General features: G+C 52.8%; 1 protein-coding gene across 2 annotated transcripts in view; it reads right to left on the bottom strand.

Moving 5' to 3' along the window:
• The window catches only part of RUNX3 (RUNX family transcription factor 3), a 42,917-nt gene extending 32,884 nt beyond the window's left edge, over nt 1-10,033 (bottom strand). For both annotated transcript variants that reach the window (XM_043995293.1, XM_043995294.1), the window contains exons 1-2: nt 9,761-10,033; nt 7,005-7,161 (exon numbers count right to left, since the gene is read on the bottom strand). In XM_043995293.1, coding sequence (XP_043851228.1) covers nt 7,005-7,161; nt 9,761-10,033 — 430 coding nt within the window. The remainder of the gene's footprint in view (nt 1-7,004; nt 7,162-9,760) is intronic.
• Between the last annotated feature and the right edge of the window lie 6,866 nt (nt 10,034-16,899).

Below are 16,899 nucleotides of genomic sequence, written 5' to 3'. Positions count from 1 at the left end.
AGATAGGTGCTGTTCTATTATTATCTCCATTTTACAATTGAGAAAACTGAGGCAAATAGAGGTTAAGTGACTTGCCCAAGGTCACACAGCTCATGAGTTTCTAAGGCCAGACTTGGGCCAGGCACTGTGCTAAGCACTAGGCATACACTCCAGACAGTTTCTGCCCTCTGGGAGCTTAGAGTCTAATTGGGGAGACAATATGCAAACAATTGTGTAAAAATAAGACATATGTATGTGTATATATGTATAAATAATATATATATACATATACAAGATATATATTAAAACAAGATATATATATATATATATCTCCACTGCATCATGTTGTTGGCCATTAATGGTAATAATTAATATTAATAACTATCATTAATACCATTAGTAAAATAATAATCACTTCTCTATAAAAAGATCAGACGTGGCCACAGGAAAACTTTTGTATAGAATTATTTTGTTTAGAATTCGCACATACACACACATGTATATATGTGTTTGCATGTTCATATGTGCATAGATGTGTGTGTTTGTGTGTGTTTGTGTGTGTTTGTGTGTATGTATGTGTAAGCATCAGTGTGTGTACTGGAGAGAGGGCTGACCTTAGCGTCACTAAGACTTGGATTGAGTCCCACTTCTGACACACATTGGTTTCGGGACCTTGGGTAAATCACTTTACTTCTCAGTTCCCTGGGCAATGGTTGAAGACTAAATTACAGATAAGGTGCCAACCTGCATCAGTGGAGGGGGTTTCCACAGTGGGAGTTCCCCATATTGATGAAATTCCCCAAACCCGAATATATTTACAAACATAATTGCTCCTTCTAGCATGCTCTAAAGAATCTGGAATTGGTGGTTTTAAGCGCGATTTTTCTTATTTGTTTGATTGATGGTTATTTTTATCGTGGAAAACCGTTTTTATTTTTTTGAGGTTTGTTTGTTTGTTTTTAATCCAGAGGAAGGAGAGACTACAAGGCATTTGTCAGTGCCACCAAGTCTAGGTCTCTGTGGAAATTCAAATCTGAAATTACTCTTGAGTCCTTAGGCAGAATCAATTTAGAAGCTGAATCTTCCCACCCTCTTTCTCCAAACCAGAAAAAGACTTTTTCTACAGGTTAAAAACACAAAAGATGCTAGCTAGGCAGGGTAGCAGAGCAAGTGCTGAAGTCAGGAAGCCCTGAGTTCAGATCCAGGACTCAGACCCTTTACTAGCTCTGGGCATTTCTGTCTGCCTCAGTTACCTCATCTGTAAAATGGGGGTGATAATGGCACCTATCTCCCAGGAGTGTTGTGAGGACCGAATGAGATATTTGTCAGGTGCTTTGCAAACTTTCAAGTTCTATATAAATGCTAGCTATTGGCTATTAATATTTTTAAAATTTCAGGGGAAGTCCAGGTGACTATTTCTAATAAAAGACTCAGCATTTTCTACCTGCCCTGCTCCATCCCCATCCTAGCCTCCTTCATTCTACCCATCCATCCTCTCCTCAGATTGGGGCCAACTTAGATTTTCATTTGCATCCCTGATTTTTTTTTGGTGAGGCAATGAGGGTTAAATGACTTGCCCAGGGTCACATAGCTAGTAAATGTCAAGTGTCTGAGGTCGCATTTGAACTCAGGTCCTCCTGAATCCAGGCCCTGAAGAACTAGAGCCCCAAAGGAGGGAAGCCATGTGCCCAAAGACACAGATGGTAAGCACCTGGGGAGGGATTCGAATCCAGGACTTCTGACTGCACCATTCACTGTATCTCGCCTGTGGCTGCGTCTCTCTCAATGAGCATTTGTTCATCTGACCTTCCTCCCAAAGGGGTCTGTCTATCCTTCGCTCCCCTGCTGTCTCCTGGAATCTGGGATTCTATTAGGTAGATCATCTTTGCTTTATTATTTTGACCACTGGTGGGGGGTGGGGTGGAGAGACTCAGGCCCTGATCCCTCTATAAATCAGCATGGGAGCTTGAGATCTTTTTCTAATCAGAGTCAATTTGCCCCCTGTGGGTAGCCTGGTATCACCCCCCCCCAACCTCAACTCCCAGGAGCTCACCCAGACTCACTGTCAACTAGGGGACCCGGTGAAGAAAGCATGAAGTCTGGAGTATGGAAGACTCAAGTTCAAATTCAACCTCAATCACTCAATAGCTATATGACCATGGCAAGTCACTTAACCTCTTCCTGTCTCAGTTTCCTCATCTGTAAAATGGGTGTAATAACAGCACCTCCCTCCCAGGGTTGTTGTGAGGATCAAATGAGATATCTGGAAAGTGCTTTGCAAACCTGGTCACTATTAATGGCTGTTAATGATAACAATTAATTTTAATAATTATCCATGTCAATGACATCATTAAAATAATAACTTCTCTGGGATTCAGATTCTTCATCTGTAAAATGAGAAGACTGGATGTGGTGACCCTTAGATCTAGGAAATCTCTATGGTGCTTTTAAGGATCTTGAAGCACTTTTTTTATGAGGCAATTGGAGTTAAATGACTTGCCCAGGGTCACACAGCTAGTAAGTGTAAAGTGTCTGAGACCAAATTTGAACTCAGATCCTTCTGAATCCAGGGCTGGTGCTCTATCCACTGTGCCACCTAGCTGCCCCTCGAAGCACTTTTCTTACAACAGCCCCACAACGAAAAACAGTACCAAGATTACATCCCTCATCTCACAGACCTCAAATGGAGGTTTAGAGAAGGGAAGGTAGCACAGTGGTGTTAGAATTGGGACCTGGGCCTTCTGACTTCACCCCCAGAATTCTGTACATGACCTGGGGTAACGTCATGGGATCATCAGCCTCTTTTTACAGATGAAGCCCAGGGAGGTAGAACAATCTGCTTAAACTCACACAGTAAAAAACGACAACAATGAGGCAGAGGCAAGATTTGAACTTGGGTCTTGTACCTTTAAGTCCAATGCTCATTCTGCCACACCCCCTTTCCTCTCTCTGGGACATTTCTGTATGGGCTGGTAGCTTGCCTCCTTGTCCCCTGTGAGATTCCATCGTGAGTCACTGCCCATTTGCCTCATCCCTATAGAGATGGGTGGGGAAGCCCAGGCTGAGACCCCAGCTCCTGTCTAGCCTTCCCTTCAGAGGGAAGGGCCTTGGGGCTCAGCCACCCTACCCCGGGTGTCAATCATAGACTCCCTCTTTCAAAAGGGGAGTTTCCCAATCTGTAAAATGAATCTTCCTCCACATGGCTGCCCAATGCAGGGCAGGCACAGGGCTGGCCTTCTTACTCATAGCTGTAACCCTTCACCTCTCCCACCTACCCAGCTATTTGCATCTCCTGGGATTTCCTGTTTCTCTCCCCCTCCCCCACCCCCTCCCCCCCAAATCACATCTCAGTCCTGGAGTCAGAGAGAGTTGGGGCTAGGAGGGTCTTCATTTGAGAGGACAGGAAGCGAAGGCCTGGGGAGGGTCAGAAATCTGAGTTCCCTAACTTCTTCCTGGTCTAATCACAGATTAGGGACCTCAAAGGCCATCGAGGTCACAGAGCTGGCAAAGCATCATGGGTGAGACCTGACCCAGGCAGGTAAGCTTGGACTGAGCCCCCACGCCTCTTTCCTGACCACAGCAGACTGCCTAGACCACCTTCATGGACTGGCCTAACTGGAGCCAACTGACCCTGGTCAGTGAATTTCCCTCCCTAGTGGGCCTCGATTTCCTCTTGTGTGACATGGGAATCACCATCCTTGCCCTGCCTCTCTCTCTCTCTCTCTCTCTCTCTCTCTCTCTCTCTCTCTCTCTCTCTCTCTCGAGACTGAGGTAGGGATTAGATGGGGTAACAAAAGCAAGGACAAAGTTTCCAGATAAAGAAAGAAAGGAAAGAAAGAAAGGAAAGAAAGGAAAGAAAGAAAGGAAAGAAAAGAAAGAGAAAGAAAGAAAGAAAGAAAGAAAGAAAGAAAGAAAGAAAGAAAGAAAGAAAGAAAGAAAGAAAGAAAGAAAGAAAGGAAAGAAAGGGAAAGAAAGAAAGGAAAGAAAGAAAGAAAGGAAAGGAAGAAAGAGAAAGAAGGAAAGAAAGAAAGAAAAGAAAGAAAGAAAGAAAGAAAGAAAGGAAAGGAAGAAAGAGAAAGAAAGAAAGAAAGAAAGAAAGAAAGAAAGAAAGAAAGAAAGAAAGAAAGAAAGAAAGAAAGAAAGAAAGAAAGAGGAATCCACGTTTGGTAGCACTAGCAAATTATTACTAAACATCACACTATCTTCTCCATCTCGTTCCTCTCCTTCCCCCTCCCCCACAACCCCCAACAACCTACCCTGAAGCTTTTCACAAGTCACTCATAACTAGGGGACCGTCAGATGCATAAGGAAACTAACTTGTCTCTATCTGCTGTCTGGAGTACAGGGTGGGGGTGGAAGGAGAGAAAGAAATAGGCAGAGGCTCCCCATCAGCCGCTAAGAGAGAAATCCTCCGGGGGTGGGGTGTGTGTGTGTGCGTGCGCTTTGGGGTTGAGGCTCGGGGCTGGGGTTTACAGTATTATCGGTCCTTCCGCCCAAACAAGATCGCTGGTGATGGTAACTTCCTGAACTTCTTGGGGTTGGGGTGTGGGGGGATGTCTCTGGTCTGCAGGACTCATACCCTGTTCTGTTCTTGGCTATGTGTGTGTGTGTGGGGGGGGGGGTAGGTGAGAGTGGAGATGCAAGCAACACCTGGGAATAAGGAGGGGTGGGGAGAGCGGATAATTCCCAGGGAATGAAAGAAGGGAGGGCTAGGGGAACTTGGGTGGGTCCTTCCCACATGAGGCCAGGGGAGTGAGTGGAGAAGGGAAGGGGAGGAGAGGTGAGAGGCTGGTGGATAATGCAGGGAGAAAGAGGGAGAGGGCATCGATTCATGGGTACACGGGGAAGAGGAAGGGAAGGCGATTGGTCTGCGGGTGTATTGGGGAGAGGAAGGAGAGGCGAGATATTCGTGGGTAGGCTAGGAGAGGTCATTGATTTGTGGATACAGGAGGGAGAGGAGGGAGATGAGATGAATTCAGAAGGACTTGGAGAGAGAAGAGTGATTTGTGGGTCCACCATGGGAGGGGACAGAGAGGTGAGTGACTCCCGGCCTGTAGCAGAGAGAGGTGAGCAATCTGAGTGCATGAGGGAGGGAGCAGAGAGAAAGGTGAGCAGTGACTGGGCACGAGGGGAAGGGAGCAACCTGTGGCTGCAATGGCTGCAAGGGGCAAAGGAGGGAGAGAGGATTGGTGTGGGCATATAGGGGAGAGAGAAGGAATTTGAAGGTAGGTGGAGGGAGATGAGCCCATCGAAGGAAATGTAGGAGGGGACAGACAAGTGAGCTATTTGTCAGTGTAAGGGGGAGATGAGCCCATCGGTGAATATGTGAGAGGGGGCAGACAAGGGAGTGATTTTGGGGAACATGAGAAGGGGAGGGAGAGGTGAGTGATTTGTAAGTCCACCAAGGGAAGGGACAGAGAAGGGGACAATCCCCCCCCCCAACCGGCCCTGAGAGCCACTGCTTACTAACCCCCTTGACACACATCACTTCACAAGCAGACAGGGCCACCAGCCTCCCTTTGCACAGTCAGGCCCAGAGAGCTTTGAGGGGCAGCCTCAGGCAAGGGGAGGGGTGTCTAGGATGAGAGTACCCCCACCCCAAACCGTTCCACCTCGTCTAAAACAAGGGCACCCGTCAGAGCCAGAGAGAGAGAGAGAGAGAATGCAGAATCCCAGACTGGGGCTCAGATTCGGTTCCACACAGTTTGGAAATTCAGGGATGAAAAAAAAAAATAAAAGAGTCTAACAGAATAATTTAGCGCAGCAATGAAAGCTTAATTCATAAAAGAAAACATTTTCCATCCATCAACCTGTAACCAGTTAAGGGCAGTGTTTGAAAGAAATCTGCGACCGGGAAATCAGGCCAGCAGGAACAGGAAACGTCTGAAAGAATGTAAACTATTCCAGTTTCATAAAAAGCACGAATAAACAGTTATTACATGCAAATAATGCCCTGGTTTTAATTAATGCCGAAAAGTCAAAATATGTTTGACGTTTGGATGTATACATTTGAATAGTTAAAGAGGAAAAATGCAGCCCAGATGCCCGTTAAACGAAAGCTTGGCCCTCTCTAAAGAATGAAAGCCTTCCCCCCATCCTTGTTTATTGGTGATGAAATGCACAATTCTGTTTACCGAGCATCAAAACGCTCACAGTTTATACAGAATCAGGGAGGGGATGGCAAGGAACACCACTGAGTTTCTTTACAGAGCCGGCTGGCTGGCTGGCTGGCTGGCTGGCAGAGCCTGGCCCCTGGAGGGACTGGATGGAAGAAGGGCATTTGCCCTGCTAATAATCCGCTACCATCAGCACCAAGTCCCTCGCCTCCCGCTGTCATCTGTTGTCCTCCCCTTGAAGTCATCTTCTGAGGCCCCGGGCCCCTACCCACTGCTGAGGAGACGATCTAAGTCCTGGAGAGGTTTCAGATCTAAACCGCCTGTCACCCACACCGAGTCTGGGTCTCCAGAGCCTGCCCGCAGAGGCCTCACCACCTCACAGGCCCTGAGGCTTTTCACCTTCTCGGCCATGCCCCGGGACCCACCATCCTCCAGAGGCGGTCCCCGCTGTTCCTGGAAGCTCTGCCTCCCTCGGGCCCTCTCAAATCTCTCGATTGCTCCTGGGTGGCTCATCTGCCTGCACCCCCCCACCCCCACCTATTCTGATATGAAAGCAAAGCGGCTGCATTGGGAGTCAGAGGAGGTGGGCTGGAATCCTAAGTCTGCCATTTGCTACCTGGGTGGCTGTGGGCACTCTCTGAACCTTTCCTTCTGCGGCTTGGTTTTCTCAAGGGCGTTTGGATGAGATGATCCCAGCTTGGCAGCTGATGGGTATCTCAGCCCGCGTCTTCCTCCTGTCCTTCCAACCTAAGAGCTCGTCCAGCATCCATCTCATCAAAGCCGTTTCCTTTTGGGGACCCTGCGTGTCCTGTGTCGTCACTCTCGCCGCCATGCTCAGCAAAACTTCCCCCCGGCATCTCAGCCTTCCCACCCCCCCAATTCCAACCAGGAGAAACCCCTGTTTCTCACCTCGGCCACTCCGGCCAACGAATCGAAGGTCGTTAAATCGGGCCACCTGGTTCTTCATAACGGCTGAGGCATTACGCAGTTCGGCTGAGTAATTCTCATCATTGCCGGCCATCACCGTCACCACAGTGCCATCTGGGACATCCCCCAGAGCCACCACCTAGGGAAAGGTAGTGAGGCAGGGGAAAAGAAGCATTTAGGACAGACTGGGGAGAGCCCCTTAGAGGAAAGAGAGTTGCAGCCCTCAGAATTCCCACCTGCTAATGGGGAGCATTTTATGGGGGAAAATCCCTGGACTGGGGGTCAAGAGGTATGGGTTTTGGTTGGGGCTCAGTCTCGCATTTATTGCTTGAGGTTAAGGTTAACCTCCATGGGCCTTGGATTCACCGTCTGTAAAATAAAGGAATTGGATGAGATGGTGTCTGAGGTCTCTTCCAGCTAAAACGAGGGCAGTCTTTAAGGTCTCTGCCTAGTGCCAACATTCTCTATTTTAAGGTCTCTTACTAGCTCCAACATTCTCTGACCTTGGGCAAGTCTCCCTCTCACTGTCTTCATCTATACAATGAGGGGGGTGAACTAGATCATTTCAGAAGTCCCTGTCTATTATCTATCCTCAGGTCCTGGGACGTTTTATTAAACTATTCAAGGGGTCTATTGAAGATTTAAAAAACAAATCTAAAATTTAACCCCCCCAAACAATATCCTGTCCCTCCTACCCCTTTATCTTACTCCCCTCAAACTATATAACAATAAATAACAAAAAGAAAAACAAAACAAAGAATGGGAGGGGAGGAGGTGGCAAAGAACCCAGAATTTTGGATCAATATACTGGCAAGTCATTTTCACTCTATAAACCTCAGTTTCCTCACTGGTTAAAAAAAAAAAAAAGTGGGGGTGTGGTGGGAATAACACCCACACTAATCAACCTCACGACGTTGTCAACAAAAAGCATTTTTATCAGTTACAAAGTGTTCTCTTTCCTCCTTCCTCTTTCTTTCCTCTTTTCTCTTTCCTTCTCTCTCTTTTTCTGTCTTTCTCTCTCCCTATCTAATCAATCAATCTATCTATCTATCTATCTATCTATCTATCTATCTATCTATCTATCTATCTATCTATCTATCTATCTATCTATCTATCTATCTATCATGAGTCAACTTGCTGCTAGGACCTTGCTTAGCCTACACTCCTGCACAAAAGACAGGCAGGGAAATAAAGAGAAAAATATAATGCCGCTGATAACACAGAAACTCTAGGTAATTTTTAAAAAATGTCCTCCTTGAAGCCGTTAGGGCGAAGGGTTCAGTCTGTCCCTCCGGCACTTCAGTCACAGTGGCTGCAGAAAGCGGGCTTGGTTTAAGCTGCCAAGTGCCTGGATGGGCGGATTTTTGGTTTGGTTTGGTTTTTTTAGAGAGGGGGGTAGATCATGGGAGGGTAGAGTCTTTCCTAATCTAGAACCTTTTGAACTAATGGTAGGAAAACACAGGGGTCTTCCCAGACGAGGATGCACCTGTCGGTCCAAGTGAGAAAAAGAGGGGAATCGCATTCCCTGCAGCCCACTAGACACAAATGACCCGTTTGTCCGGTGCCTTCCAGCTCGGGAGACGCCCGAGGAGTCGGCTGCTGGGGTGGGAGCCCGGGGAACCAGTCCCTAACGTGACTGCCGCATTCGGAGACTGGGAATCCAGATGGAAAAAATTTCAAGGAGAAAATTTTTTGGGGTCTGATTAAAAAGGCCAGATTTCCTGTCAGCATCTTGTCTTCTTTTAATTTCAAAAGATTCCTTTTAAGCCCTGAATGACAGTGCAACCCACGATGGGGCGATTCAAGTCACAGTGGCCTTCCTCGCCTCCTCTCCCTTCCCCTCCCCCACGGACTGCCACTCCCTCCCCCCCTGACGCCCCGTGCATTTTGCAGGATTTTCAGATGTCACCCCAAGAGAGGGGCACAGTCTCCCCTTTTCCCCCCAACGTGGGATTACTTAATCGGGCAAGGCCCCACTGGGTCAGAGATCCAACCAGGTGGAGAAGCACCCAAGCGGCAGCTTTTGTCCCCCCCACCTCCTTCTTCCTCCAGCCCATCTTCACGATATGTGTGATCGAGCTTCATGCCAATTTTTTTTAGGGGAAAACCGGCTGCTTTCATTTTATCGCTGCTTCTTTTTTAAAAATTAAAAACGAAGAAAGCGAAACAGTTCCTGCCGCCCAGTTGCAGAGAAAGATCCCTCCAGCTGACAGCGGAGGGGGGTTCCCACGTCTCAGCTCGGGGTTTGCAGGGATTAAAAAAATCCAGGGATTCGGCTTGGGGCGTGGAAGGGGGCGACACCCTAGCCGGAGGCACCAGTGGGGTGCTCTGCCAAGGGCCCTAAATTTGCAGGCAGACCTGCGTATGAATTCCCTGCCCTGCTCCTTTCCGGCCTGTGACCTTGGGGGAGTCACCTCAACCTTTGTGGCCCTCTGTCTATAAAATGGGTGACGGTGGGGAGAGGGAAGGAGTGACCCGAAGAACCTCGGAGATCCCTCGCAGCCAGCCCTCCCTAAATCTCTCTTAAAAACCCGGCTGCCGCAACTTCCTCCAGCCCCAAAACCATAACGAAGCAGATCCTGCGAAATCACCAGCGGCTCCCCCAGGGTGGGGAGGCCGGTCGTGGGCCGCCGGGCCGCGCGAGGGGGGCGGGGCCGCTCGGACCGGCGGAAGCCGTCGGGGCGGCGGGTCCCGGGCCGTGCCGGGTCCTGCCGGGGCGGGGGGCGGGGGGCACTCACCTTGAAGGCCACGGGCAGCGTCTTGTTGCAGCGCCAGTGCGAGGGAAGCACGGAGCACAGGAAGTTGGGGCTGTCGGTGCGGACCAGCTCGCCCGCGTGGTCAGCCAGCACGTCCACCACGGTGCGTACCTCGGGCCGGGCGCGCCCGCCGGGCCCGGCCGCGGCCGCCTGCGCGCCCAGCGCCCCGCTGTTCTCGCCCATCTTGCCGCAGGGGAAGGCCGTGGAAGGAGGTGTGAAGCGCCGGCTGGTGCTCGGGTCTACGGGAATACGCATAACAGCGGGAGTCAGGGCGCCGTGGCCGGCGGCGGGCAGCGGCGGGGGACTGCGCGGCAGGAGGCGCGCGCCCCCGAGGCTCACGCGGGCTCCTCCGGGGGCCGCTCTGCACCGAGGGAGGGGAGAGGCGCCCGAAAGGAGAAGCGGGCACGGCCGCCGCGGCCCGGAGGCGCTCAGGAAATGCGCCCCGGGCGGGTGCGCGGCGCCCGAGGGGAAGCCCCGAAGGGGGACCCGCCGCCGGCTCCCGGCGCGCTCGGGGAGGCCGCCGAGCGGTCCTCAGCCCACGGGGAGCGGGCCGAGGGGGTGGCCGAGCCCGCCTCGAGGGCGCGGTCGGTCCGGAGCTCCCGAAGGGCCTCCCCGGGGCCTGCGGCGCTCGCCCGGTGCGCGCGCCCTCCTCGGCCCCTTCCCGGACCCCACCCGGGCTCTTAGGGCAGCATAAGTGCGTCCCCTTCGGCAGGTCTGCCCCTACGCCCAGAGACGGGGCGGCGGCGACGGAGCTGAATTCCGACGGCGGCAGGCTGAGTCTCGGGGCCTCTCTCCCGCCGGGTACCGCCGGCCGGAGCTCTCCGAGCCGCCAGCAGCGTCCCCTCCCCCGCGCTCCCCGCTTCCCACAGACGTTTCGCCGACTCTGACACCAGCTAAAAAAATATATAATCAAGCGGCGGCGCCGCAGCCACCCGGGGAGAATAGTTACCCGGGGGCCCGCCGAGGGGCGGGGCCGGCCGGGAGCGACGGCCCCAACGGCCAATCCGCGTCGCCTACTGGGGAAAGGCTTTACTTAAAAAAAAAATTAAGAAAAGAAACCTAGCGCGGAGGGGGCGTGGCCTGAGCTCGGCTGGCCCCGCCCCCGGCCCGGAGGGTGTTGGAGCACCGAGTCGGGGAGCTGAGGCTCCTCGAGGGTGAGATGAAGGGGGAGGGGGCTGTTTGCCCTATTTATTTATTTCTTTTCTAAACGACCCAGTTAAAACTCGAGCTTCCGAAGTCCCCGGAGGTTGCACCGCTTCGCTAATCCTCCTTTGCTCCCACCCCCCCCCACCCCACCCCCTTGCTTCAGTTCCCCAGCCCGGTGGGGCCGTCTGGGCCCCGGCCCGGTCTCCTCCGTGAGTTGCCTAGGCGCTCGGGCCTGGAGCGAAATTTCCCCCTGCACCCAGGCTAGGCTCCTAGAGACCCCTCGGATCCGACGTGGCGGGGAGTTAAGTGGCCGCAATTAGCGGCTGGGGCTAGAAGCTTCCGCCCACCCTCCCCGACGCCCCAACCTACTCTCCTCTCCCCCCCCCCCATTTCATCCCTCCGTCCAAACTCCTCAAAGCTCTATCCTCTCCCCTTCCTCTCTCCGACGCCCCAACCTGCTCGCCCTCCCCATGCCCCCAAGAAATCCGCAAACCGGTGGCAGGGACTGTAGCAGCCAGACAGGGGCGGGGCGCGAAGCAAACGAAATTTCAACAAGTCGCTGTTTTAAGGCTTGCTTTTTCTTTGGAAGCCGGCAGCCGGGACAGAAAAGGAGACTCGGGAGATGGCCCGCCCCGCTGGGGGCTCTGCAGGCCGGTGCCCTGGGGCGTCAGCACCCGCTCTTTTGCCAGGGGACATCATGGTGATCCGGAAAAAAGCCCTTCCACGGAAGGGAAAAGGAAACGGGCTTTCCAAGGCCACCCGTTTTGCGGCCTTGGGTCGGGGCTTCGCTTCCTGGTGTGGGGACCCGTCCTCCTTATGCCCTAGGAGGACCCGCTGGCCCTAACCTCGAGACGGCGTTCGCGGGGCCCCCGGCCAGACTGGGCGAAGGGTTGGCTAGGTTAACGCCCTTCGGTGCGCCCAGGGCGCTGTAGACGAACTCTCTAAATCACTCAAGACGACACCTGGTAGGGCCACCGCCCTTCCCTTCGTTAGCCGGGAATAGGAAGAATTGGGGTTGGGAGCCAGAATGACCCAGGTCTTTGCTTCATCTGTTCGCTAATCTGTTGTAATCACGTTCTCAGAAGACAAACTGTCCGTGGAAGGAACCGGACCAGTTTGGTGAGGGGTCGAAAAGAGCAAAGGCCGCGCGTGCCAAGTCACCAGCCTTTAGTAAAGGGAGTTTTGTTTGTCGGTTTTCGGAGGAAAGGGGAATTTCCTCTCTCCAGACGCTTTTGGGAGCTAGAAGAGAAAGGGGAATCTCTATAGGGCGGCCTCACCTGAGCGCAGACGCCCGAAGGAGGCCGCCCATTCCCATTTGTCCAGTTCAATCCGCCGTACTAAGGCCGGTGTGAACGCTGCCCGCGAGCCCCAAGCCTTCTGCATTTTTCCTGGGCCCGGGCTGCGCGGAGAATGGAGAGAAAGTTTACCGGAAGGCCACAGTGGCAACTTCGCGTTCCCGCCTGCAAGGGCCTGAGGGGAGAGTGGTCAACGTGGCTCTCGGTTCTTAGACCCTCGGAGACTTGCCGCCTGTCTTCAATCCCTCCCCAGCCCCAGGGTCGATCTTCCCGGTAGCCTCTGAATTACGCTTGGTTGCAGTGAATTGCCGGGAGAGAGGGGAAAGTAGTAGGCTCAGCCCTCCAAGGACCAAACCAGTCACTGATCGTAGAGGCCGGGGGAAATAGCCCAGGATTTGGAGGCAGCGCATCTGGTTTAAAATCGTGACCTTTCTGAGCCTCATTTTCCCCACCTGCAAAAGGATGGGAATAAACTAACGAGCTGCTCTTTGAGGTCTAGGATCCAATGCTATTTAGTTTCTTCTCTACCTCCTGCGCCGGAGATGGCTCGGAGGCCAGAGCCTAACCCCGAGGCTGCCTGCATTCGAGCTGGGCGCAGCAAACCCGGATCCCAGGTGTCTTGTAAAGTGCGGGAGGCCCGCTGGGCATTAACCCAAGCAGCTCCGGCTCTGGGTGGATTCGGAAGGCGCCGAAGACCGTCTCGTTATCAGTACCTTCTTTAAGACGGGTTTGTCTCCTCTCCTTCCCGCCTGCTCCGCCTTGGCACCAGGGGCCTAGGTACATAGACCTTAGAATTGCAGGGAGGGCGTTGGGGGTGAGAGCGGGACCAAAGTCACTCGGGTGCTTGGCCAGGGTAAAGACCCCTTCCAAAATCAGTCAGGTCTTTGCTCGGCCTCTAGCAAGCCCTGCGTGGTGCACAAACCCTGGAGTCTGAAACCAACCGGATCGCAGCCCACCTCCGAGCCTCGGTTTCCTCTTCCGTAAAATCACGGAAGCTCCGAATAGAAAAGGACCTCAGGGTACCTCTGGTCCAACTCGGATCTGAGCGGGAGAACGTCACGGACAAGGGATTAGTTATTCCGTCTCTGCTGAAAAACCCGAAACTCCCTCTCTTCCAGGGCAGCCCCCTGCCAGTTCTGGCTGGATATAATGCTTAGGGAGATGTTCCTTAATCTCGCGGCCACCTCTTCGCCCACCTCAGCTTCTTGCCCTGCGGGGTCCCCAATGAAGTAGTGTAATTGTTAAGGCACTGGACGTCCCTTCCTTTGTTCAACCACTAGGGAAAAGGGTCACCGTGAGAATATGCGTCCTGTCCTCTCTTCTTTCTGCATTTCTTCACATGCCACGGCCTTAGCACAGTGCCTGGCATGTAATAAAGCTTGATAAATGCTTGCTCCTTTATTTCCTTCCTCTCCCCATCCGACGTTAGGAAAACCTGAGTTCAAATCCCGCTTCAGCCAACCATTTGGCTGGGTGATACTGGGCATTACTTAATTAGCCAGTCTCGGTTTCCTCATCTATAAAATGGGGATAATAGCACCTCCCCCTCGGGGTTTTTGCAAGGATGAAATGAGATAATATTTGTGCAAAGCGCTGTATAAATGCTAGTTATCATTGTCATACTTAGCATCTGGGTCACCCTCTTCTGGTTGCCCTCCAATTTGTTAATGTCCTAACAGTGGCCCCCGAGGACTGGCCACAATACTCCCACTAGCTGGCCACTGAGCGAGGGTGCGACTGTCTGGACTAGTTCCCGAAGCCTGACATATCTCGCCTTGCCTCTTCACCGTGTCCAGTTGGCCTAACGGTCCCTCCCAGCTCCTGGATCCCCGGATTCCAGGATCCCGAGTATACTACAGTGAGACCCGGAGAACTGGGGAATTGGGAACAGTTTGGGTCGCTAATTGTGATGTGCCCCGGCGGACACGCCTTCCGGTGCCTTAATGATCACGTGACAAATCAACTAGTATAATGATTAACCTATAGGAGAGAGCCACAACCAGATTTGTCAGGTGGTCCCTTGCCTTACTGCGTCCAAATCGCTTTCACATCAGTATGCAGCGACCGACGGCTCAGGGAGGAAGGCCGAGCTGAAGTTGTTATCCCCATTTTTAAAAAGCGGAAACTAAGCCCCACCCCTCAGTGAAATTAATTGCCCACGGTCACACAGCGAATTTGTGCGGCTATGGTCCCCTTGGTTCCCAATGCAGGACTCTTTCCACGCGTGCAGGCGTGCACACAAGGCCCCTCATCCCCAGCAATTTCCCCGGAGAAACCCCAATTTTAATTTGATAGGAAAAACACCGCTGGGAGAACAGGCCTGTCGTCCAGAAGCTTTACCCCTTTTAATATTTTCTTCATTTCCCATTCTATGTTATTTCTTCCAGGCTGCAGCGGCAGCTGCTCCTTGGTTTCTCCATGCATCAGCACCACCTGAATACCTCATTTCTATCTAGTTCACCTTTCTGTGATGCCTTCTAATGTACATAGACTTTTTTTCCCCCAATGACCCGCAAGGGTAAGGAGCCAAAGGATTCCTAACCCTATTTTGCACGAGAGTCAACCGAGGCTCAGAGAGGTCAAGCGACTTCTCCAAGGCAGAAAGTTTCTTGTTTGGAACTCATGTTCCAAAGCACCAGCTTTCCTGACTGCATCGGTAGTCATTCGGCTGGCTTTTCCAAACGTGCGGGGAAGTTACAAAACCCATTTCTCAAGGTCGGGCTGAAGACTGAGTAGGGAGGTGGGGTGCAGAGGGGAAGGAACAGAGCATACAGGCCACCCGGGGTGAAAAGAAGCCTCTCCCCCTTCTGGTAACCGCGGGGGGTGCGGGGGAGGGGAGGAGTATGTCTGTCTCTGTCCCATTGCATCCGGGACAGGAGAGAGAAACCGCAGCCCTCCGAAGAGCAGGCTGGGGAAGCGGCTGGCCTGGAATCCGCACCTCTCTCCCTCCCTTTCTCCGTCGGTTGGGGCTCCCTCTGACCCTAGCCCGGGCAGGAAGAGCCTGGGCGGGACCCAACCGTTACCGACTCCCGTTACAACCGCTAGTTGGAGCCTGCGTCCCGTCTATGGCTATTCCCCCCCCCCCCCCCTTATGCGCCTCTTGCGCACAGATGTGTCCCAGCTGCGGCCGGCACTGTCCAGGCCTAGGCAGCTGCTACTTGGGGCGGACCTGTTCATTCTGGCCCCAGGAGAGAAGCGTACGTGGCTCTCATTCCCCCCTCCCGAAGACAGGCAGACACCCCTGTGCCTCACCGTCGAGGATGGATATACACAATTCTTACTCACTTTCTTGACAGTCTTTTCCCCTATGGGTCTGCGAGCCTGACACCCTTCCTCAACCTGCCTCGCTGACTGAGACCGGTCTTTCTCCCTCCCCAAACAGACCGACGCTCCTGGTCCAGACCTCACCCCATCTGGATAGACACCCTTCTGCCACTCAACTCTATCCGTAACTCATCTCATCTCTGCCCTGTTTAAACTGTTACTGCCCTTTCTTTTTCCGAGCTCCAGGTAGAGCATGTTGTTGGATCTCCTCCTGAGAAATAGAACCCCCTCCCTCTCGCCTCGCTCCTCTTCCTCCGGGGGACGGGTCCGGGTTCCTAGAGACTGGCAGGCCTGCTTCTCCAGCAGATAACCCAGCGGGTCAATCTAGACTCGACCTTCTCCAGGTGCCTAGAGTTGTGCAATATTCTTTAATGCCAGGATCGATCCGCGCGTCCTCAGCTCAGTTTATGGTCCCTCAGGCCAGCAACGAACGTTTAGAAAATACCCTACTATGTTCGAGACTGCGTATACAAAGAAAAGCAAAAGCAGTCAGCGTTCTCAAGGAATCTTCGTCTGTCTGATAGGCTGACAGCAAAGAAGCCTGCGCTTAAAACCGGCGTGAGGGCGGCTGTTAACTGTCAGGCTTAGCCGGGTGCGGAGGCTTTCAATCACACACACATACACACACACACACACACACACACACACACACACACACTCACACTCACTCTCGAAGACCAACTGGACGGGTGTGAATAGGAACCTGAGTGGGTGTGGGTTTTTTTTTTTCATATGGACCTGCGTGGGAATGCATGTATTGTGTGAGCCCAAGAGTGTGTCCGAACTCTGTTCTATGAGCCTGAATGCCGGTTAAAAGGTGCGTGGCGTGATGGGTGTATGTGCCCTGGGAATATGGGTAGATGCAGATCGTGTGAGCGTGCGCTTGTGTGAGTTGTGAAAGGCTGAAAGAGTGTGTGTGTGAATATTAAATGTAAGCCTGAATGTTCTGTGTGTGAGCCTGTGAGTGGAAATGGGAAGTTGTTTGAGATGTGTGTCTTGGGGGCAGCCGGGGAATAACCGAAGGACGGTGGCGGACACGTGCACGGGTAGGGTCCACGGAGAGCTTCACACCCCTCGGGCCTAGTGGACTCATGTCAGGGCCTTGCTCGTCCCTGAGAACACGGGGGTCTGAAGAAGGGGTCTATGTCCAGCAGTCAGAAGGGTTGAGCTGGTTAAGTGACAGCTCTCCCTAAGCGCCACGTGTCCTTCTCTAACGGCCTCCCTCCAGTTGCCTGGAGCCGGGGGCCGACTCCCTGCCCTTTCTCTGGCCCCCCTGGCCTTCCCGGGAACCGGCTGAGGGTGGGGTGGAGTGCGGTTTTCCTAACCAATCAGCTTCGGCGCCCCTCCTCTCCTTTC

Source organism: Dromiciops gliroides, chromosome 3, assembly GCF_019393635.1.
Source record: "Dromiciops gliroides isolate mDroGli1 chromosome 3, mDroGli1.pri, whole genome shotgun sequence".
Classification (NCBI taxonomy): domain Eukaryota; kingdom Metazoa; phylum Chordata; class Mammalia; order Microbiotheria; family Microbiotheriidae; genus Dromiciops; species Dromiciops gliroides.
The sequence above is the reverse complement of the archived record's forward strand: the minus strand, read 5'-3'. Positions and strand labels throughout refer to the sequence as shown.